General features: G+C 39.3%; 1 protein-coding gene across 20 annotated transcripts in view; it reads left to right on the forward strand.

The window, feature by feature from the left end:
* The first annotated feature begins 1,072 nt into the window (after positions 1–1,072).
* RIMS1 (regulating synaptic membrane exocytosis 1) overlaps positions 1,073–23,282 on the forward strand; it is a 517,565-nt gene continuing 495,355 nt past the window's right edge. For 8 of the 20 annotated variants that reach the window (XM_055390589.2, XM_055390590.2, XM_055390591.2 and 5 more), the window contains exon 1: positions 1,077–1,816. In XM_055390589.2, the coding sequence (XP_055246564.1) occupies positions 1,653–1,816 (164 nt within the window). In that variant the 5' untranslated portion in view covers positions 1,077–1,652. Of the gene's footprint in view, positions 1,817–23,282 lie in introns of all 20 variants that reach the window. The other 12 variants (XM_055390587.2, XM_055390593.2, XM_031012115.3 and 9 more) reach the window with 4 other exon arrangements.

Consider the following 23,282-nt stretch of genomic DNA (forward strand, 5'->3'; position numbering starts at 1 on the left):
TACCTATGTAACAAACCTCCACATCCAGCACATGTACTCCAGAACTTTAAGTTAAATTAAGTTAAAAAAATAGCCTAGGAGAGAAACATATCAATTCTCTCATCATCATTGCTAAGGAGTCTGGACTAGGAAATTGTTGTTCAATTTAAACCCTTTTCTATATTGATTCTTTTATAATTATATCAAGAAAATTCAGTCTCCAGGTTTCAAAGCTGATAACATTACCTATTTTGAAAAGACTGCCTATTTATTTCTGCCTTTATCAGCAAGAGAAGCTCATCCTTAACGCCTATCATTGGGCTAGGCATTAGCGGAAGCTTCTTAAATACAATAGGATATGGTTGAGTGTTTTTCTTATCTGGGATCAGTGTTTCTTGGGAAGTACCTACAGAGATACTCTGAACTACATGTGAGTGAGTATGATGATAGCGAACATCATTAGAGGAATTAGAGTAGATAACTCATGTGTAAGCACCAGAGAGCAGTTATGTGATGTGATGGGGCTACCTAGAGCCAAAAAACACAAATTAAAGATTTACCGTGTTGTAGGGCATCTTGATACACTGCAGAACAGCCCTAGCGAGGACGGGTCAAGAAAGACACTGCATTGATGAGTACAATATACCCAGAAAATCCAGGCTGTTGGAGGGTGTGTGTGTGCGTGTGTGTGTGTGTATCAAAAGCATCCAAAAAATCACATTGTTGTGGCTGTGAACACTTAACTAGTAAATAAGAAAGACACGGTGGCAGGGAGGAAAAAGAAAATGTATCCACAGGGTGTTCCATTCTGCTGTTCAGAACATTGTGGTTGCTCAAATAATATTAATGCTCTATGATGAAGATGGTAGCGAGGATGATGATGATTAATGCGACCCATGCAAAATAGGGCTGGGGAGGATGACATAGGCGAGGGACCAGAAGAGGGAGGATGACTCATGGGTGAGGGGTACCTGGGGATAGAGCGAGGTGCTGTGCACGTTGGCGAGTGTGGGGGGAGCGGCCGGGGCACGCGTGGCTCGGACCCGGGGAGTGGGCGGGTGGGTGCCCGTGGGCGGAGCGGCGCCGGGACTGAGTGGCTGGCAGCTATGTCTGCGAGAGCAGCGGCATCACCCTGGATGGAAGCCTCTGAGACTCCGCCTAACTGACACCCAAACTCTCCCTCTCCCTCCCGCAGCCCCAAATTGGAGGCAGCAGAGCCTGGGAGCAGCCTCCACGGCGGCAGCGGCCGCCCCAGCCCCAGCCCCAGCCCCAGCTCCAGCCCCGCCCCCGCCCCGCGCCCCGCCGGAGACGCCCGGATCGGCGGAGCCTGGCGCGAGCCCTCGCCCCCTCGCCTCGCCCGCCGCGCCTCCTCCTGCCCGCCCCCGCCGGCCGAGGCTGGGCTGCGGGAGGCGGCCGGGCGGCCCCGAGCTTCGCTAGGGCGACCAAAACAAAGGCAGCATCCGGGGCTGGGTGGATGCAAACAACCATGAAAGACTGGGTTCTCGCTCTCCCCGGCTCTGCTGCTGCTGCTGCTGCCGCCGCCGCCGCTGCTCCTCCTCCTGCCGCCGCCGCTAGGGCTCCGCTGTGAGGGGGAAGCAGGGGCGCAGCTGCTGGGCGTGCATCCGAAAGGTGAGAGCCAGAGAGCGAGCAGAGGGGGCGGGCAGGCCACAAAAATGTCCTCAGCCGTGGGGCCCCGCGGTCCTCGCCCACCCACGGTGCCTCCCCCCATGCAAGAGCTGCCCGACCTGAGCCACCTGACCGAAGAGGAGAGGAACATTATCATGGCAGTGATGGACCGGCAGAAGGAAGAGGAGGAAAAAGAAGAAGCCATGCTCAAGTAAGCCAGCCCCAGCCGCGCCATCCGTGCCTCCGTGCCTCCATCCGTCCATTCACCACTCACTCCCCTAGTCCTCGCGGCTGAGTGTGGGGAAGGGGCGGCCAGGGTGCTGGGTGCGGACGGAGGCGCCCGCCTTGGGCCAGGGGCGCGGGGCTTGAGCAGGGAAGAGGTCAGGGGACCGGAGGAGGGAGGGGGTATGCCACCGATCCAGGAACCCAAAGGCCGGGGGAGGATGACTTGAGACTGGGGTGCAGAGGAGGGATGGGTGGACGGGGGCCACGCTCGTGGTGGGAAGTGCAGAAGCTGAGAGGTGCTGATCCCACCCAAGTGGAAGGTCCCTGGGCTGGGAGCAGGTTAGGGGGCAGGGGATGAGTAGAAACAAGGGGAGGCAGGATGAAGAGGTGCTGAGGACAGCTCCTCTTCTCTTCTTGGAGTTGTTTAGCTGGTCGGGGTTACCCCAGTGAAGGGTGCCTATATTTATATAATAAAAATGCTTATTTTTAGTGTTCATTTTAGTAATCATTCATCCCACAGATCAAGGTTGGGTCTTTTTTGGGCAGTTGCCATCTTTGGTAACCTGCCTCCCCAGCTTCTCTTTAACCTTTTATTCAGAGTCTTCTACACAGCATACCTGTGTGAAGACAGATTCTCTTCTCCATATGTAATGCCACTGGCAATACAAAGTTTTTAATCATGGGAGAAGCTGACAGGGACTCTGGCCTGAATAACATAGAGGTTCCTCTTTAGTGGTTTCCAAGAGACCTCTGGGGCCTGTTCAGTTCCTGGAGGAAACAGTCCAATAAGAGACTGGGAATTTGCACTCCTCCTCACTTCTTTAGAGCGCATCAACCCTTCAAGGGATTTCTGTCTGATGCCCCATTTTCCTGGGGATAGGGAGAAGATGGGGCTACTTGCTGGTGGTGCAGGAGTGTGTGACACTGTGCTGCTGCTTGCCTCAGACAAAACTGCTTACAAGGGACTGGCAGAGAGACGGGGCTTTCCTTGCTTAGCATCACCCATAGAGTAGAGCTGAAGGAGGCTTCAACCCTGCCTTTTCTTGGGAAGTCTTCATGTATTCAGGAAAGTTTTCACTCTGAAGCAGGGGAATTTAGGGGCCCTGACTGTGACTGACTCCTTGGTGTCCCCTGCTTAGGCTGGAAGGTGTATCTGGGGCCAGGGGATTGGCATGAAGAGCCAAAAGGAACCTGTTGCATCTGGAGTTAGCTGATAGCAAAAGAGGGGTGGGGAGGGAGCAGGGGTGAAACCCAGACACAGAGCACATTCTGCATGGCCTCTCCCCCACCCCCTAGAAGTGCCTCCTCGAGAGAAGATGCTGCCGAAGAAGATTTCTTCTGCTTCCCCTCAGTGCAGCAGTGCCTCATAGGAGAGGAATGGAGGGAGGCTGCATTCACAGACCGATGGTTCCCCAACCAGGACAACTGACACTCAGATAGGGGAGGGGGATACTGAGGGAGAGATGTGGCTGTTAGGTCACAGCAAAATAGTAGAAATCCAGTCATTCCTGTCCTTTCATTGTAGATTCAGAAAAGGGCCATTAACTCCGAAGGCCAGAGCTGGCCTGGTTCTATAAAGAGCAGCAGGTTTCTGAATTCCCTGCTCCATCTCATCCAAAAATCAAATACTTTAAGCCTGCCGGCTTGAGGGAGGCAGAACCCTCGTTAATCTGCTGCCTGTCCCTAGTGGAAGAATGACGTCCCTGGTGCTGCAGGCTTCCCCTCTTCTGAGACTGGAAGTAATCGATGGTGTCTGATAGTGCTGCTGTCTGTCTGTCTGGTTGTCAGTCCGTCTGTCCTCACTGGTTGCAGCCCCTGCCACCTGTCCTGAACACCTTTTCTGCTTGTCAGGATTTACAGGTTTGCTGCTGTTCGTTTTGCTGTTTGCTGCAGACAGCAGGTGGATGGAGGCCTCCAGTAGCTAGTGGAAAATATAGGCTGCTGCTTGCCAGAGTCCGGATAGGAAGGGGAAGGCACAGTGCAAGTAGTGGCCATCACGCCTCTTCATTGGCTGTCTCAAGCGTGGTGGAGAGTGAGGGATTTTAAGTGGGAGTGGGTGAGTTTTAGGACAGAATTCCAAACCTGCTAACTGCCAAAGGACAGCAATTATAAGATTGTATGGACTTATGTGGGCAAATAAAAATTAGGAGCACTGTCCAACTGCTCATGTCTAACACATCTTTTCCACTGCTTTTCCTGTGACTGCTTTCTACTGGCTTGCATATATTGTTCCTTTGTTGCACGGATTCACAAAATATCACGGTATATGATGCTGTTATACAGCAGCTCTCTATAATCCTGGACCTCTGTATTAACTTTATCCATCAGCCTCCTCTGCTAATGTCTTGGCCTTTTGTTCAGTGACAGATTGGTGAGTGTTTTGGAATCCCAGTTTGCTGCCATGTAAGCATGTCATATTGTCTGCAATTAGTGGAAAAGTGCTGTACTTTTTTTTTTATAGGGGACACTTTATGTCTTAAAAACTGGGGATAATGGGAACTATTTAGATGACACATATATATGAGGACAAAATGACACATAGTCATAGATGGTGGCCTTTTTAAAACTTCGTGTTAAAATAGATTGGAAAACAGGATTCTTTTAACAGGGCTTTAAAATATTGTTACATCAGAGAAAAGTTTTTGTGGTAATTATGGGTGATCATAATCACACATCTGAGAAATTACTTTCACAAAACGCCCTACAAAGCTTAAGTTCTGGCAATACGGCAATTAGACTTAAAATTCACTTGTGTTATTGGTGCAGAACTATCTCCTTAAGCTACCTACTGTGCATGCTGTCTCTTTTCACAATGTATAAAAATAGGCACAGAGAGAAAATAGAAAATGATGGATGAATATGTGAAACCAACATTATAAAATATCAATTAAAATGTATTTGTAAGTTTCATCGGCCTTGATTGTAAATTACTAGTTGAATTTGGTTTTGAGAATGTCTTTAAATATGTATAAATGGAAAAAAATCAAGCTACTTTAAAATCAAGATTTTAGAAGAATTTTATTTGAAATTGAAAGTACTTTATCATAAAAAGAATTTGTTTTGTTGGCAAAGTACACTAATTTTAAGTTCCATGGCCATATAACTGGAAATAGTTGGCTCCCACAAATTATGTTTAATGATTGACTTAATTATCTGCAAATTAGAGGTCTTTTCTTAATCTTAATAGTGTTTTGGATGTGAGTGTGTGTGTGTGCACGCATGCATGCACACACGTGTGTTTGGAAGGCTTTCTGAAACCTAACTTTCTCGATGAATACTCCTTCAAGTAACTGTTACTAGACATCATGAGCCAATATATTACATAGGCTGAAAACTGCATTATCTGGGACCTAAATCAAAGAAGATCTCATTCGATCTAGGATCTTACTCCTTTTTGTAAAAACAAAAAAACAAAAAAACAAAAAGACACTTCATAGAGAAAGCAGCTACCGAATAGTAAGAGAAGAGAAAAAATGTAGAGAGTTAAGGCGATGGTTTGAGGATGAGAATTGAGTACCATATTGGAATATAATGTAAATACCTAATATTTATTGAACATTAACCTCACACTAGCTCTTATTCCAAGTTATTTAATCTAATTCCAAATAGTTAAACTGTGCTCAAGTTTATTATAAGTATAAATATTTGGATTCTCACAATAGCCTGTGCAGAAGGTAAACCAAATAATATAATTCTCACATCCTCACACTACACTCAGAGAATTTCAGTAATATCCTAAACTGACTCACATAGCATGGTACAATCATGATTCAAAATCAGACCTTTTAGTCTAAATCCAAGTATTTTCCCGTACACTACACTGTCTTCCTACCAAGAAGCAGCTTATATTTCATTTATATTTTCTTTAAATGAATTTATAGTCTTTTCTCAGTTGCAGAGAAGTGGCTTGGCAAAAAATTAGGCTGATTCAGATCAGCTGCTGATCACAGCAGAGCCTGGGGCTTCACCTATACTCTTTCATAGAGTGTTAGAAGGTAATAAAAAGCATCACAGTGTAGTGGAAAGACCATTAAGTTTGTATCCAAGTGTTTTTAGGTTCTAGTTCTAGTTCTGCCACTTACTGTGCAAACATGGGCAAGAAAATTAAATTGAGATTGTATGAAGTTTCATTTTTTTCCTACAAATCCTTCAGTCCGTGGTATGAATTGATTTATAAAGAGTATTGACTTTGGGCTTCTCCTTCTCTTCTTAACAGGTCACCTAGCATTTGCTTTCTAATCATCCATAATTACTACTTTTTTTCCTGGAAAGGAGACAGAAAATAGAATGAGAAGAATTCCTGTAACTTCAGCTTTCCTCCTCCTTTTACTTACTTTACACAAATATAATACTGTGGCCTGAAATATATCCATAAGGTTCATTATGAGAGATCCCAGTTACCAACTGGGAAAAGAAGAAAAGTGGAAGGAAAATCTGGGGAACCTTGAGGGGGATGAGGATAGAGTTCCTATGTATGCAGGTATCATATTTTCATTAGGGTTTGAAAAGATTTTAATATCTTATACCCCAAAATATGAAAAAGGCATTATTTAAGTAAATACATTACCAAATTAGAAGGAGAATATGGAAACCAGTGTGGGCTGGATGTGCTACTGCTGACTTGACTAATAGAAGCATAATGTCTTGGGAATGTTATTTGCTCAACTTTTTAAACGAGGAGAACAATTTTTGTAAACTTGTGCAGTGAGCTTCCTGGAAAGATATCAAATATGAATTCCTAAAATCGTATTATTATCCTCCCATACCTGTAATAAGCAGATGGATGAGGTTGCAGTACCATGGCTTATAAAGTCAATTGTATTGCATTTAATTTGTCCTCATGGGCTGTTTTCTACTTTTATACATTTGGTCCTGTGAGTTGGGTATTTTAGAGTTGGTCCTGAGAGTCAAAGTAAATTTGCCCGAGGCACGTGGCAGCTAGCATAATGAATCCAGAATCCATGTACGCTGACCTCAAACCATTATTGTTCTTTTAAGTCTTTAAAAAAGTGCATTGAGTGCTGGCTATTATGATTTGTTTCCCTCATCTGTTGGAAAGGAAACTAACATTTATCGTGTACCTTCTATGTATTATGCATTTGACTGGATGCTTTACAAATTTTACTCACCCAGGCTCACCTCTTGAAGAGAATTCTAGCCTGTGAGTATTTATTAGTTTTCCAATGTTAGTGAAATTCCCAGAACTAGCTTGGCACCTTCCTGACCCTTTGCTCATGACATTTGATTCTGGAGTCCAGAGAACAAAACTTAAAGGAGTGAGAGAGGAGCTTCATGTGGCTAGTAACATGTTCCACCCTTTTCTGAGGGTGGACTCTCCAGAACTGTCTGGCTTCCGCAGTTCTGGCCCCAGGTGACTCTCTAACCCCATTTGTACCTGGAGTTTTCCTTATCTGCTTGCTGTTTTGCCCACAGGGTTCCCTAATATCATAGCATTTTCCCACCATTCCACCTAACCATGAGTTATCTTTGTTTGCCACTATTGTTCTGAATTTTACTTATTAAATAGGCTATTTCTAACAAAGTGTCGTATGATATTTAATTCAACAAGACCATTGTTTCAGGTATTAGAATTAGGTCAGGCATTAGGCTGCTGGGGTAGAATAAAGGCGAATCCTCTGCTTACAGCCCAATGTTGGCTGAGTTCCTATCATTTTAAAACTGCCGTAGTCAGAAAAAGAGGTGAGTGTTGGATAGTTGGATAGAACACTGGACTAGATTCTGGTCTTAACATTATGACTTTTTATAGGTGTGAACATTGTGAAGATAATCCATCCAAGCGTCAGATTTTATATGTAAAGTGGAATTTATAATGGCAGTCCTTCTAATCTGTGAAGCTTTAAAATGATAGTGGAGGCATCATATCCTCCAAATTGCTGTTTCCAACAAAGGTGCCATTATTATGCTTATTTGTTAAAACTGTAGAACACCAAGATTATATTTCCCAGTAGTCTTTGAAGGTACTAGGGGGCTGGAAGATGAGCTCTTGGAGAAGAGCCCACCTATCCTTTCATGCTAGCAATGCAGTGTTGCCAGAGTTGCAGCTCCCAGTGTGAGAATTTGACAAGGAGTTAAAAGGTAAAATGAGTTCAGGGCTTGGTCTGAGACTATATTTACCTTCTTTCTTTTCTTTTTTTTCCCCCTCTCATTAAATAGCTCGTACATGTTTTTAGCACAAAAAGCAATGTGGGCAAAGTGATAAAGTTTGAAAGATCTAAAAGGCAATCCTAATTCAAAAATGAGAAGAGAAATTAGCTTGGGGTAATTTCCTCATCTTTTACAGAAAAAAATTTGGAGAAATACAGTAATAATTTTAGTGTCACTGGGTTTAATAAATTCTTCATTTTCAGAATTAGCTGAATAAGGGGTCATGTATATTTGTCAGGTAGTTTTCTTTCATGTCAGTTTACTATTGAGTGATGTAATAAATTGCATGTGTTTAAGAACTTTTTAAGATTCTTTATTGGATGCCTTAGGTTTTCTGTATTTATATTCTCACATTCTTACACCGAGTTTATATACACTTATTTCGACTAGATTACTTTTCTGTGGACAGCAAGAGGGTGTTATTCTGCAGAATTGATTTTAGATGTTTCTGCTTCTGTTGCAATATTGTGAAAACTTCCTGTTCATACGAATGCTTACTTAAAGGCAAAATAGAGCTGTTTAAAAGGAAGGTGACTGTACATGTTGATTTTCCTTTATCTGTTTATACCAATTTCCTGCTATTATTATGTATGGTAACCCCTTCTCTCAATTTTGAGTTTCAACCCGGATGACAAATTATATTGTCTTCCTCTTTTTAAATCTTGCTTTCTCTTCCCCAAATTCTTCATTTATAACTTCAGAAAATCAAGCAATTAACAGTGTTAAAATATATCTCAACAATAAGTAATGCAAGCAAGTGGTAGATATAAAATCTTGATCATTGTTTGGTAAATGGAGAACACTTTTTCTGAGAATGAGGTATTATCAGCCGGGCGTGGTGGCTCACTCCCGTAATCCCAACACTTTGGGAGGCCAAAGCGGGTGGATCACTTGAGCTCAGGAGTTTGAGACCAGCCTGGCCAACATGGTAAAACCCCGTCTCTACTAAAAATACAAAAAATTAACCTGGTATGGTGGAGTGCACCTGTAATCCCAGGTACTCAGGAGGCTGAAGCAGAAGAATCGCTTGAAACCAGGAGGCAGAGGCTGCAATGAGCTGAGATCCTGCCACTGCAGTCCAGCCTGGGCAACAGAGTGAGACTCTGTCTGAAAAAAAAAAAGGAAATAAGGTATTCTCTTTTATGGAATCTCAACAGAATGATACTTTTTATGGCAAAGCTGAATTTAAAATTTCAAAACATTTTTCAAATAATAGTAGTTATGAATTGCGACTTCATACAGGACTGTCTTTATGAGAATTCTCCTTTGAGGCTTGCAAAGAGCAGCCTGCAGTTTACCAAAGACATCTTTAATGTGTGAGAATTTATTTAAATAGATTTTGGGATGTAATATTTTGATATTCCTCTGAGTTTAGATGGCAAAATGAGGTAATGTTACAGAAAGTAATTGCATGTTATTTGTAATATTTTGATAATTTCTCTGATGTTTAGATAGTAAAATAAGGTAATGTTATAGAAAGTAATTTCATGCAATATGTAAGTAATCAATGCACTTAATTATAATATTAGCTATTTTAAAGCATAATGAATGAAGGATATTTTGCGTAATATAGAAAATAATACCATGCTAATGATTTATACATTATTTAGTATTTGTTTGTATTACCCATCATTATGCCAGGTAATTTAATTATCATCTGGAAGATGCTAGTATATTTACATAGAGAAGGTATGTAAATTGAAAACCAGTTAAGATATCTGTACTGTCATATGAAAGTCTTACACTACTTAGCTTCTTTTAATGGACTCTCATGCGTAATATACACACTCACAAGTGGAAACTAATGTAGTAATCTTGATGGAGTTTTCTTGCTGTATTTGCTGGACTTTACATTGTCTATTTGATTAGTTCACAACTTACATACCTACATATGGCTTTCTGTACTTAAAGCAGTACTGCTTAATATTTGAAGACTATTCTTAATCTCAAGAATATATTTTAAAGTTGTAAGTTATTGGTGCACAAGCGTTGTGTGCCATATTATTGTTTTTGTTGTTTAAACACAGCTTTTAACCAATGTAACAAGAAACTCTTTGAGGCCGGGTGCAGTGGCTCACGCCTGCAATCCCAGCACTTTGGGAGGCTGAGAAGGGCATATCACCTGAGGTCAGGAGTTTGAGACCAGACTGGCCAATATGGCGAAACCCCATCTCTACTAAAAATAAAAAAATTAGCCGACGTGGTGATGCATGCCTGTAATCCCAGCTACTTGGGAGGCTGAGGCAGGAGAATTTCTTGAACCCAGGAAGCGGAGGTTGCAGTAAGCTGAGATTGTGCCTCTGCACTCCAGCCTGGGTGATAGAGCAAGACTCTCTCTCAAAAAAAAAAAAAAAAAAAAAGAAAAAAAAAGAAAATAAAAGAAAGAAAGAAAGAAAGAAAGAAACTCTTTGATAGGATGTCTAGCTGTTTTGTTTTCAATTTATGTGGTTTTTATTCTGGAAAAAACAGGCAGATTGTATATGAAGTACCTAGGGTATGTAAAAATCAATGTATTGGGTTTCTGTAACTATATGGTAGTATATATCCACATTTAGAGGTTCTATCCAGGTCAGAAAGATTACTTAGCATATTGGTAGAAAGAGATGAAAACAAAAGTAAAGTAACCAAATGGCTTTTCCTTTTATATTTCACACAGCTTAGCAGATTTATCTTCCTTGGCTATCTCTGTATTGCAATATATTGGAGCTTAAGCCTTCTTTCCTAACCCCTTTGTTTCTGGGAAAAAACGAAGACATTTTACATCCTAGTATCTGAAATAAAGGGATATTGAAATGAACAGTCTCATTTATTTTAGATATTGAAATTTTAGTAAGATCCAAAATCCTAAAGAGATTCTAATTTTATATTATTCATGATTGTGACAGTTTTCATGAAAGTGTAATTTTGAAAAATAAAATACAGTAAAGTCTTCTTATATTGAGAATGGATATTTCAATTTACAGCTGTCTACATACCCTAGGTCAAATCTAGCCACCTAATATATAGTAACCTGAAGTAAAAACTTGATGCTAGTCTGAAAAAGATATTATGGTCTAAGTATCATGCCAGACACAAGCATTAGAAAGGGATTTTATGGTATTTAGAGCTCCAAAAGCCTAAGCTTTAACAGTCACTATTGGGTACAACTATGATGGATAATCAGTCCAGGGGCTATCTAGTCCCTGACTTCCATAAATGTAGCATAGTTAAAAGCTATAGGAGGTCCACATGCAATAGAAGAGAAATAAACATGGTACCAGGCCACAAGAAGCAGATACTTTTGCTAGTAAGGTTGTGCAAATTTAAAAAAATATGACATACGCACTTTGGGAAAAGACTAAATACTCAAGAACACAAAATAGTGCAAATTGAGTGGTGGTTATGATAAGAGGTGAAGAATCTTTTGAAGCTCCCTCTTGCCCTTGCTTCTATAATTCCATATCCTTTTGATTTGCCTTCAATGTTTCTAAATGCTTCTATTTTATCTTTCCTTGAATCTCAAATGTTGGCATTCTCATGGGGTCCTACTCTCCATATTCTCCCATTTTATATGCAGTTCCTTGTGTATCTCTGTCAATGGCTCCAACCATGTATATGTCAATGATCCCTAGATCTATATTACTGCATTAGAATTTACTACTAAATTCTGGATTCATGTCCTTAACCACCTGTTAAATTTCTCTACCTGAGTGTCCTATAGGCACTTCAACTTTATTGTGTCCTGTTATAAATTTCTTGACTTTCTGCCTAAACGCAGTGTCTCTGTATTTCTTGTCTGTGTGGGTAGCATCACCACTGCAACTCCTCATTTCACCCATCATCAAATCCTACAGATTTAATCTTTTGGAATCTTTTAAATGTCTGTCTTATTTTCCAATCCCATTGTCATTACCTTAATGTAGGCTCTCTTCAGTACTTATCTGGATGCCTGAAGGAACCTCTTGATTCATTTTTCTGCCACTAACCAAAATTCCTCCCATCTGATCTGATCTCCACATTGCTGCCAGAGGAATCTTTCTAAAATTCGTCTGATCATGTCTCTCCCATAAAACCCGCTTGCTTTCAGAGTAAAGTTTAAACTTTGTAATCTGGATCCTACTTGCTATTTCTGTTCTCTGGTCCGTGAATACATTCCTGCCATAGTCTTGCTGAACTAGTTTTCAAGGGTAATTGCTATTTCACAACATGGTAACCCAACTCATACTTTTCTCTCCATCAGAAATATCCTTTTAAATCTGACTAAGTTTTACCTAGCCTTTTGAACTAGCTCAAGTGACACCTTATCTGGTATATCTTCCCAGACTTCTCAAATAGATTTTGGTATTCGTCTTAACCTCTTTTGATTGTTTTATTTGATTTTTCTATAACCTCTTTCTCTTAACAGTGTCCTCTCAGTACAGCATAAATTCTGGAAAGGAGGACCATTCTTATTTGAATCCCTCATATAAGCATGTTGCCTGGCATAGAATAGGTGCCCATTTTTTAAAATTGTATATGGATGGATGAATGAATGAATGAATGAATGAATTAGATTCAAGGAATGTGGACTGGAGGAGTCACCCAGGGCTGTTAAGGGTATAAGTAGGAGGATAGAGTGGGATGATTATTCTAACCACGGGAATTCAGTCAGCAAATTTTGAAAACAAGCAGTGAGTTGAGTGCTTTTAGTTATCGAGAGAACCAGGTTGACCAGAACTTATGAGGAAAATATATTGGATACTAGACATTATAAGGTAAAATTAACATGTAATTTTTGATGGCCTGTTGTATCTTGATTTATCATTCTTAGGTTTTTTAAAGACAGCATTCTTAAAGTATTTGAATATAAGTGAGGATGTAAATAATATATTTTAAAAAGTAATCCTCTGGACAGACATGCTTAATGGAAACATTTTCTTTGAAATAAAACATCACTAACTTCCATGACAGTTTATAGCATAGTACTGTTAGTTTTCTGATTTGATATTTAGAATTAGATCAGTAGTGTATTGCCAGAAAGCATTCTTCTGATTATATTTTTTAATAAAAAAGGATACCTCAGTTAAGCCATCTTCTAGACTTAAAATCCTTGAAGGAAGGTATCTTATATTAATCATCTTTTCATTTTCATTGCCCAACTCTGTAACCCATACATAATAGGCCTCCAGCAAGTGCTGTTGAACTAAATTGTATAGCCTGTGTGCCCAGGACACAACAGCACTGACTTTTGCATTTCGGAATTAGGCTGAGTTGAGGTGTGAGTGGGAACTCAGTGACTATGTCATCCGACACTGGTAAATTCTCAGCTCACCTGCAAATACCTGTACCTAAAGCAGCATCACTAATACACGTCAGATGCCTCAGAACCTTTCTGAACATAGTGCTCCAGGCCATCAACTGATAAGAGTTGGCAGGAAAGATGGCAATAAACATTCTAGCCACTGAGGATTTATTTTTACTCTAAGAAGAGAAAACTGAGGCCAGAGACTCAGGATTTCATTTTTCATTACTGAGAGAGCTAGGGATAAGACTCCAGGTCTTCTGTGTCCTAGTACAGTGGTTTTTTTCCACTGTCACCCTTTTAACACTTGGTTCCATTTTAACTACCAACACATTCAAACATTTAATTTTTTTCATTTCTGTTTTTATTTGCTTTCTCTTTGAGATACTATTTGTTATAGAAAACTCCATGAGAACTTATAATTACTTTGTTCATTTTGAATTTGGTTTTATTAAGTAAATAATATATAAGTAAATTATTGCCAGATTATATAAGTACATTATTGCCAGGGACTAAGAAATATTTTATTTAAAGATTCCCTTTGGAATCACATTTGTTGAAATTTTATTTAAGCTGTATCAACGTTTCTTAATTGTGATAATTTTATTTTTAATTTTAAAATTTTCCCTGAAAGGTACATTTTTACTAGCAGTAATTTATTTATGATTCCAAATAACTTTTCCTATTATGCTTTTGAATTATGTATATATCAAAATAATGTTTTGGTTTTTTTTTACTCTTAAAAGCCAGTTGATTTTTGCTTACAAAGAAGAGCTTTCTTTCGTTCCTCTTCACTTGGAGGTTTGACTTCAATTACTGTGGGTCAGTAATTCAAGGAAAGTTAGTGGGATGAGGTGTGAATGGCTACTCACATATATAAGAACTTGTATTTGTATACACACACACACACACACACATATATATATATACTCTCATCTCACCTGTGCCTCCATACATATAATCTCACATACCCACATCCCTGGGGACTTGAAACATTCTTCTATAAAGTCTTAAGGAAGTTAATTCTATCTAATTTACCAGAATTTGTGTATTTGTGTGATCTAGACATGACTTGCATTACCTTTTGCACCCACAGCCCTTTCTGTGGATTTTATGCCAGTGGCTATTCTGGAAGAAGCAGCCCTACATCCATATGATCCCAACATGGCTGTAGCTAACTGGACTAATGGTGGACAGTTGGCCCAAGGCCAGGTGATTTATCGACTGGCCAAATACTAATGAGAGTGTCTTTCAAATTTTTAAATAGAAAATCATCAGAGGGCCAAAGAAAATGAATGATCCACATTCATTTGTTCCTGAAGCAAAAATAGATTGAGCACTACTCATGATATGCTAGGTGTGGTACTAGAATTAATAGCCTTTTGTAGAAGGAAGTAAATTTTCTTGAATAATCACCCACGTAAAATTAAAATCTATGATAAAGGCAGCACAGAACATTGTATAATATTTTGATAAAATAATACTTATCAGGAATTTTGACTAAGATCAGGTTATCCAGTTGTGCTTCCCATGGAAATGACAGTAAGGACTGAGCTAAGATCTGAGAATGAACAGAAGTTAAGCAGGCAAATAGGGGTGAAGTACCCTCTAGAAGTAAAGAATGAGAGCCAGTGATGGAAGGGGGAGTGGTGAGCCTGAAGTACTGGAAGGAAGCCAGTCTTGTGGAAGAGGAAAAAGTCTGCAAAAGGCAGGAGTGTGGTTTGAGAAGAATTTGGAGAGGTAGGCAGAAACTAGACATGGTAGGGCCCACCAGGTCATGTTATAGAGTTTTTTCTTTATTTTAAGAGCCAAAGGGTTTTGAAGAGAGATATGATATAATCTTATTAGCATTTTTAAAAGATCATTCTGGCTGAAGTATCAAGAGCAGATTAGATGAAGTCCTGGGGCATGTATGTGTAGAGACCAGCTGGGAGGCTACTGTAGAAGTCCAGGTGGCAGATGTTAGAAGCAGAAACTTTGGTGGTGATGGAAAAATGTTAAAATTTGAGAGAGATTTGAGAAGCAAAAACCACAACTGTTATTGTTGTTTTAATTGATTGAATATGGGTTGATGTCAGACTTGTGCCACCAAGTTTTGGGAGTATCTGGAGTGATGGGGGAGAGATCCCAAATTTAGTCCTGGTTATTTGGCTTTGTGGTAACTTTGAGAAATGCGAGAGAGATATTAAGCAGGTTAAAGGTCAGGAACTCAGAAGAGAGTATGGGTTAGAAACGTAAATTTATGAGTCATGTGTACACAGATGGCCATGAAGCTATGGGTGAGGCTGAGTGATTAAATTCAGACAATAAGAAAGCCTAGGAGTAAGCTTTAATGAAGTTTCACTTTTAAAAATTGATAGAGGACAATAGCCCTGCAAAAGCATTAAAGAAGAAATGGCCAGAGATATAGGATAAAAACCAGGAGAGCCTTGTCTCACTAAATCAAAGGGAAGAGAGTATTTTGAGGAGGCTAAGGCACACTGACTATGATAGCTAAAATTAGATGAACAAACAAGGAAGACTGGAATCACCTAATGTTGATAAAGATAATGAGAAACTAAAAGTCTTATATATTGATTGTGGGCATGATAGAGCCACTTGAGAAAACTCTGGCAGTTTCTTAAAGAGTTTAGCGTGCATCTACACTATGACATAGGAATTCCATTCGTAGATATTTATATAAGAAAAATGAGAACATACACTGACAAAAAGACTTATTTAAGAATCTTCATAGCAACCTTATTGTTAATGACCCTAAAATTGAAATAGCTCAGATGTCCATCAGTAGAATGAATTTAAAAGCTGTGAAATACTCACACAATGAAAAATTTACTATTCCACAATAAACAGGAATAAAACATTGATACATAAACAACATGGATGAATCTCAAAAACATTATGGTAGATAGGAAAAGCCAGACACAAATCAGGCAGACTGCATGATTGATTCCATTCATATGAAGCTCCAAAATAGGGAAAGCTAATCTATGGTGGTGGATATGAGATTGGTAGGCTCCTCTGTGGTGGCAAGGGTGAAGGACTGGCTGGAAAGGGGCAGGAGGTGACTTTCTGGAGGGATGTAAATATCTTAAATATTGATAGAGGTATGTATTATACATATGTATGCATTTGTCAAAACTGACCAAACTGTTTACTTACTACGTGTGCATTTCACTGTATTTAAATTTTACCTGAATCAATTTTTTTAAAATGAATTCTGCAGAGACATCAAATAGGATGAGAACTACGAAACAGCTATTGTATTCGGTAACAAGGAGATCACTGGTAACTTCAGGAAAGGCTTTTTCTACAAATTTATGGGGTCAGCGCTAGATTGGAATGGGTAGAATGGGAGAAAGATGAATAAAAACATATAGTTGTTGCATGTAAATCTTTCAAGGAGCTTGGCTAAGAAGGGGAAAGAAGCATGAGAAGATAGCTAGAGGAGAATGAGGAGTTCAATTTGGGTTTCTTTAAGATAGAATTTAAATGGATAAAGTTAAGAATGTTTAGAAATCAAAGAAGGAGAGAATACAGTGGAGGAGGTGGTTTGAATAAAAGAGAGAGTGTATTTTGTGACGGGAAAGAAAAGATGAGGGACCTTCTGTCTGTTTCTATTTTTTCTGTAAGTAGGAGTTGGCTCATCTTTTGAGAGTGAGGGGAGTTTGAGATTTGAGGATAAAGAAAAAAGTCTGAAATAGTTGAGTTGGGGAGCAAGAGTGGGTTTATCAGCAAGACAATTGATTACTGATCTACAGATGAAGCCGTGCTGGGTCATGTATAAGATGAGTCAACAGAAAGGGAGAGACTGACAAAAGCATGCAGATAAGAGAGGCTTTTTGGCCCATGAGACACAAAGAGAAGAGTCTTTGATTTGACCTCTCAAGCTGAATCATTGTGAAGCCTGGGTCAACAATTTCCTATGTATGTGATCTTTCTTTTTTCCTTCAACTGTTATTTTAAGTTCTGGAGTACATGTGCAGGATGTGCAGATTTGTTGTAGGTAGTTGCTGGTTTGCTGCACTCAGATCAACCCACCTCCTAGATATTAAGCTCAGCATACTTTAGCTATTCTTCCTGATGCTCTCCCTCCCCTGCCCCCCTGACAGGCCCCAGCGTATATTGTTTCTCTCCATGTGTCCATGTGTTCTCATTGTTCAGCTCCCACTTATAAGTGAAAACGTGATATTCGGTTTTCTGTTCCTGTGTTAGTTTGCTGAGGATAATGGCTTCCAGCTCCATCCATGTACCTGCAAAGGACAGGATTTCATTCATTTTTATGACTGCATAGTATTCTGTGGCGTATGTGTTTCACACTTTCTTTATCCAGTCTATCACTGGTGGCCATTTGGGTTAATTCCATGTCTTTGCTATTGTGAATAGTGAAGCAGTGAACATACATGTGCATGTGTCTTTATAATATGATGATTTATATTCCTTTGTGCATATACCCAGTTATGGGATTGCTGGGTCAAATGCTATTTCTGAGTCTATATCTTTGAGGAATTGCCACACTGTCTTCCACAATGGTTGAACTAATTTACATTCCCATCAACAGTGTAGAAGCATTCCTTTTTCTCTGCAACCCCACCAGCATCTGTTGTTTCTTGACTTTTCAATAATCGCCATTCTGACTGGCGTGAGGTGGTATCTCATTGTGGTTTTGATTTGTGTTTCTCTAATGATTGGCGATGTTGAGCTTTTTTATCATATGTTGATTGGCTGCATGAATGTCTTCTTTAAGTCTGTTCATGTCCTTTGCCCACTTTTTAATGGAGTTGTGTAAAACTCAAAACTATAAAAACCCTAGAAGAAAACCTAGGCAATACCATTCAGGATACAGGCATAGGCAAAGATTTCATGACCCAAACGTCAAAAGCAATTGCAACAAAAGCAAAAATTGACAAGTGGGATCTAATTAAACTAAAGAGCTTCTGCTTAGCAAGAGAAACTATGATCAGAGTGAACAGACAGCCTACAGAATGGGAGGAATTTTTTGCAATCTATCAGTCTGACAAAGGTCTAATATCCAGAGTCTACAAAGAATGTAAACAAATTTACGGGAAAAAAACAATCACTGTGTAATCTTAAACTGACTTCGTTTGAGTAGGTTTCTGTTTCTCCCAACCAAAAGAGCCCTGATAAGGATTAGTAGTGTGTGTGTGTGTGTTTTTTTTCCCTACACGGGATTTGACTAAGTCTGCATGCATATTAAGTCTGCGCTAGAAATAGACTAACTTTTGAGTTTCCATGTGGAGACAAAAAAAAAGATATTTCCATTTCAAAAATTAATACATCTGTTTTTATACATGTATGTATATATGCATGTACATATACACAAATGCATGTGCAGTCTCCATAAATTGGCATTATTCCAACAAGATAAATTATCCTTCCTCTTTTTCACATGTATCTTTCATCTAGTCAGTTTATATTTTTGTCCTTTCACCTAGGATGACCTTGTTTATTATAACTTGAAAGGTTTGGAGGATACAGAATAAAGAATGGCATTATTTCCTTCAGATCTTTTATCATGAGGGACAGTCTGATACCCACAGTGTGATAGGGAAAACTCTGACCACACTAGTTTGACTTGTTTCCCATTTCATGGTTGCAGAGTAATTTGGATTTGTTTTAGGCCAGGCCCCTCAGAAGCAGACTCTGAGATGGAGATTATTGTGCAAGACGCTTATTAGGGAGTACTTTCAGGATCAACACCTGTGTGGGAAGGGAAGTCAACAGATTGGAAAGTAGGAGAAAGTGGGCTATAATACAAATGCAGTAAGGCCTCAATGAGTCCCTTGGGAGTTCTGAGACTAGCTGGAATATCTTGCTTTGACCAGTCACTGGATTTAGGCTGCCTGGGGAAGAGGATCTAGCCTTAGGAGAGGTGGCTGGCTTCAGCAGAGGGCAATGTCAAAGGGAAGTCTGATAGCTAATAGCATCCTGACATCTGGAGGAGTAAGACCCCAGCCTCGCAATGGACATCTGGGCTTAGTGCAGCATCCACTCACTGATTTTAGCTGAAAATTAAAATAACAAGTTTGGGAAAGCTAATATTTCTTAACTACCTAAACATTAAAGGAATTCACAGGTTAAATATCAAGTCAACTATAGGATGATGAGAAACCTAAGATTTATTGACAAAATGGAATATATAAGTCAACTGGTAAGACTGTCCAGATTGTGGACCTCTTTTGGGGATTTACAACATCATCCAAATCTTAAATTACAAGTCTATCTATAGAACACTTGCAAATGCCTGTGAGGCAATGAATAAGAGTTGTGGAGGGTAGTGACTTCACTGAGGACATTTAATTTGAAAGGTTTGGTTTCATGAAATCTTTAGCTCTATAAGATTTCATTTCACTAATTTTTTGTAAATAAGACAATATAGCAGGAATCTTATACAGTATTGAAGATATGCAATAATGGGATTTTACTTCAGTGACCTAAGTTATAGGGCAACTATGGCATATGGTCTTTGGAAAATTCCCTCCTCCCATTTAAGCCATTGTTCCAAAAACAGTCCTTACCTCTTCCTTTGGTGTGGGTGCCTTCTGTTAGCACTAAACTCTGAGGACTTTTTTTTTTTAATATGGGAAAATAGAGCGGTACATTTTAGAAGATCTATTCCATAATTTAGTCCAAATATCTCCACTAAATTAGCAGTGTGTTTTTGTTAGAAAAATTAAGACAAACAACTTTCACTTCTCAGTAACCTAGCATGATACAACTTTCTCACTAGCATAGTTCAGTGTGAATCAGGTGGCCCTCTTCTATCTTGAAGCAGTGACCCCTGAAACATGGCCACAGCTGGGGAAGAGAGGGAAAGAGCAGGTATAATTAACATACATTATTATTGCCATTGGCCAGGACCTGGCAACTGCAGGAGATGATAGGAAATGTAGGAGAGCACATGGGATATTTGCTGAGCACTAATTTCAGAAGTTTAAGTTAGAATAATTTAATAAATTAATATTTTATCAATTAAGCTACCTGTTTCCAAAAATGTACCTAGTTTACTTTCCTTGATTTAAAAAAAATTAACTTGTTGAAGACAGAAGAAAACTGGGATGCCTGGGATTTGAGTGAGAAGAGCGTTAGCAGCCAGATCAGTGGTTTCCACACTGTGTCTGGTGCAGTTATCCCAGAGTGTTGGGGAATAATGTTGACTGGACAAGAAGGCAACAGGGCAGGCTCCAGGTGTCTTGGCTCTACACCCTACTGCTTGATTCCCAGCTCTCTATCTTTATCTGTTTTGTATTTTGTAGGGAAAATGAGTTCTGCTGCAAAAAGAAATATCTGATAACTACTCATCTACTCTATCACCCTCCTTTTAAAGCTATGGAGTTTTACACAACCATCTAACCAATATTTTGGGGCTATAGGGACAAAGTCCCTGTCCTCCTTATGCCTGTACTCCAGTGTGTCCCAGAAAGCTCCAGTGATTTCCTAACATCAGAATAAGATCTAGAACCCATTTTTCTAACTTTCAGTCTGGCCTGAAGTGACAGTGAGATGGTCAACTGAGAATATTCTGAAAATTTTGGCATGGAAATGACTATCTAGGGAGTGTCTTAAACAATGGCTTCTATCTTGGAGAAGGAACACAAACCTCCTAGCAGTTATTTTAAGTCTAATATGTGGGCCTTGTTTGGACTTCACTTCTTTCTCACTTATAACCTTTAGTGTTGAGCAAATTCTCCTCTCAGAGTACAGTATGTTTGTTTTATAGCACAGTGTCATAATCAACAAATAACATTACACCAACAGCAAAAAGTGCTCATATGTGCACTCCTTGTTATTCTTACTCTGACTCCGTGCAGTTGGTGTGACAGTTATGGATGCCATCCCTACTTTACAGAAAAGAAAACAGAGAAAAAATAATTTAAATAAAGGTTACACAGCACAAGTAGTAAATGTTCCACAGAACTGGGAAACAAAGTTAACTATTATTACAACTGGATACTAAAATGCAGGTAATAAATGAGAATTTCTCTAATGGAAACTCTTACCACTAGTAGTAGTAATAATTATTATGGGATGCATGGAGCGGAGTGCCTGAGTGTGTGGATTTCTAAATCAATGAGGCTTGGGTTCGAATCCTGAGATCCACCACTTTTACTATATGATCCTGATAGGTCATTTAAACCCCTCCCAATTGTCTTATTTGTGAAATGGGGATGGGTGGGAGGAGCAAATAGGATAACAATGGTAATATATTAAGAATACACTTAGCACAGCTTCTCACATATGGGCAACATTAACAACTTTTGGCTATAATAATGATTATTTTATAACAATGTAAATTCAAATAGTACTACACACTCAGTACTCACATCTCTTTGAGTATAAAGACAGGTGCATCTACACCGTGTGAGCACTGTTTAAAGGAATTTTGAATCACAATTGGAGCTTTGGTTCTTACATTGTGCTAAGCCAGAAGACTCTTATTCATTGTAGTGATTTTAGCACAATGCAGTTACCTGAGCTTTGGGAATACACAGAAGTTGGGTGCTTTCTTTTGAGCTAGGGTAGTAGACCTTCTTTTAGCAGCACTTTGGAATAGATTTACCCTGCATTATGCTTACAGATTTAATTCTTCACATTTGTTGTTTTACTAAGGAAGCATTTTGGCTTACCCCTTCAGTTTATAATCTCATATGAATGCATGGGGATTTATATACATTATTCATATGGTCTGTCTTCAATGGAAAAAAATACCCTATCTTGAGTTTTTAGCATGGAGGAATACCTCCAACTAGGAAAACTCACTGTATAAGAATACCTTACTTAAACAATTAACAGATTTTTCACCCTTAATCAATGGCATTCCTGAGTAAATATTTAAAATAAATGCTGTAAAAATATTAAAAATGCTCTTTAAAATGTTGCTTGAATGTAGATCTAATGTGGACTTACAGCACAGAACAGCTGACATAATGCTGACATTTTCACACAAAATTGGAAGTGATAGAAAGTTAAAAATTTTTCTAATATTTTAAAAATACAGACATCACAGCTCTACACCTTTGCTGAGATCAAAGGTGTAATAAAAATACTCAAAAAATAATCCAATGTGTAATAAAAAATTCTAACTATCAATACCAAGTTTTAGCTCACAGCGTGTATACATACTTCCATAATACCACTTACATGTCAAATTATCTACATTTAACTCATGAGAAAATCAAGTGCATGGAACAAAGACCTGTGTTTTGTTGGTGAAACTCTAGTAAGTTGGATGTATTTTCCATAGCATTTATGAAAATTTTCTAAAAGATAAAATCCTTCCAGAATTTTATTTATACTTAAGCTGGAAATGACTTAAAAAGGATTTGTGTAACCCTGAGAATTAGTCCTTAATTGTTTTTCCTTCAAATTTGAAAGTAAGAGACTTTTGCCTTTATTATAGCAGGCATTGCTAAACCTTTCACACCACATGGCATGAAAAGTGGGCAATGTGTTTCTATTTACCTTTTTGGACTCTTGGTTCAAGACCAAGACTGGTCCTGGGCCCCTGCCTCTACCCTGACCCCAAAGAGGTAACTCCTTGGCTTTTAGTTTCTGTTTTTATTCCTTTAGGGAAGAATTGATGGCTAACTTGGGAGAAATTTAGTCACTTTATCTTCTTTTTTCCTTTCTTTGCTCTCTCCTTCTTCTCATTACAGGAGACAGAAATATGAGAGCCCCAGTGGGGAATTTTCCCAGAAGAGAGAAATGAGGCATCCGTTGGTCTATAATGCCAGTCATTTCCAGAGAGGAGTGATTTTTCTTGTCTGGCCCTTAGGGCTCTCTCCTGCTGGATGAACCCAGCCCTTTGTACCATCTGCCTCAGGGATACTGGGAGGGAGACCTGGAGAGGATTGGTACAGATAGGAGGTGGACACTGCTTCATATGAGCCTTCTCTACATGACTGCTCCTTCTTAGAGAGCCTTCCTGTCAGGGTGCAGTCAACTTCTCTAACTTTAAATGGGTGGCTGCATATAAGTATCTAATTTACTCATAGGCTCTGAGGTGTTA

The sequence above is a fragment of the Gorilla gorilla genome, chromosome 5 (genome assembly GCF_029281585.2).
Source record: "Gorilla gorilla gorilla isolate KB3781 chromosome 5, NHGRI_mGorGor1-v2.1_pri, whole genome shotgun sequence".
In the NCBI taxonomy this organism is placed as follows: domain Eukaryota; kingdom Metazoa; phylum Chordata; class Mammalia; order Primates; family Hominidae; genus Gorilla; species Gorilla gorilla.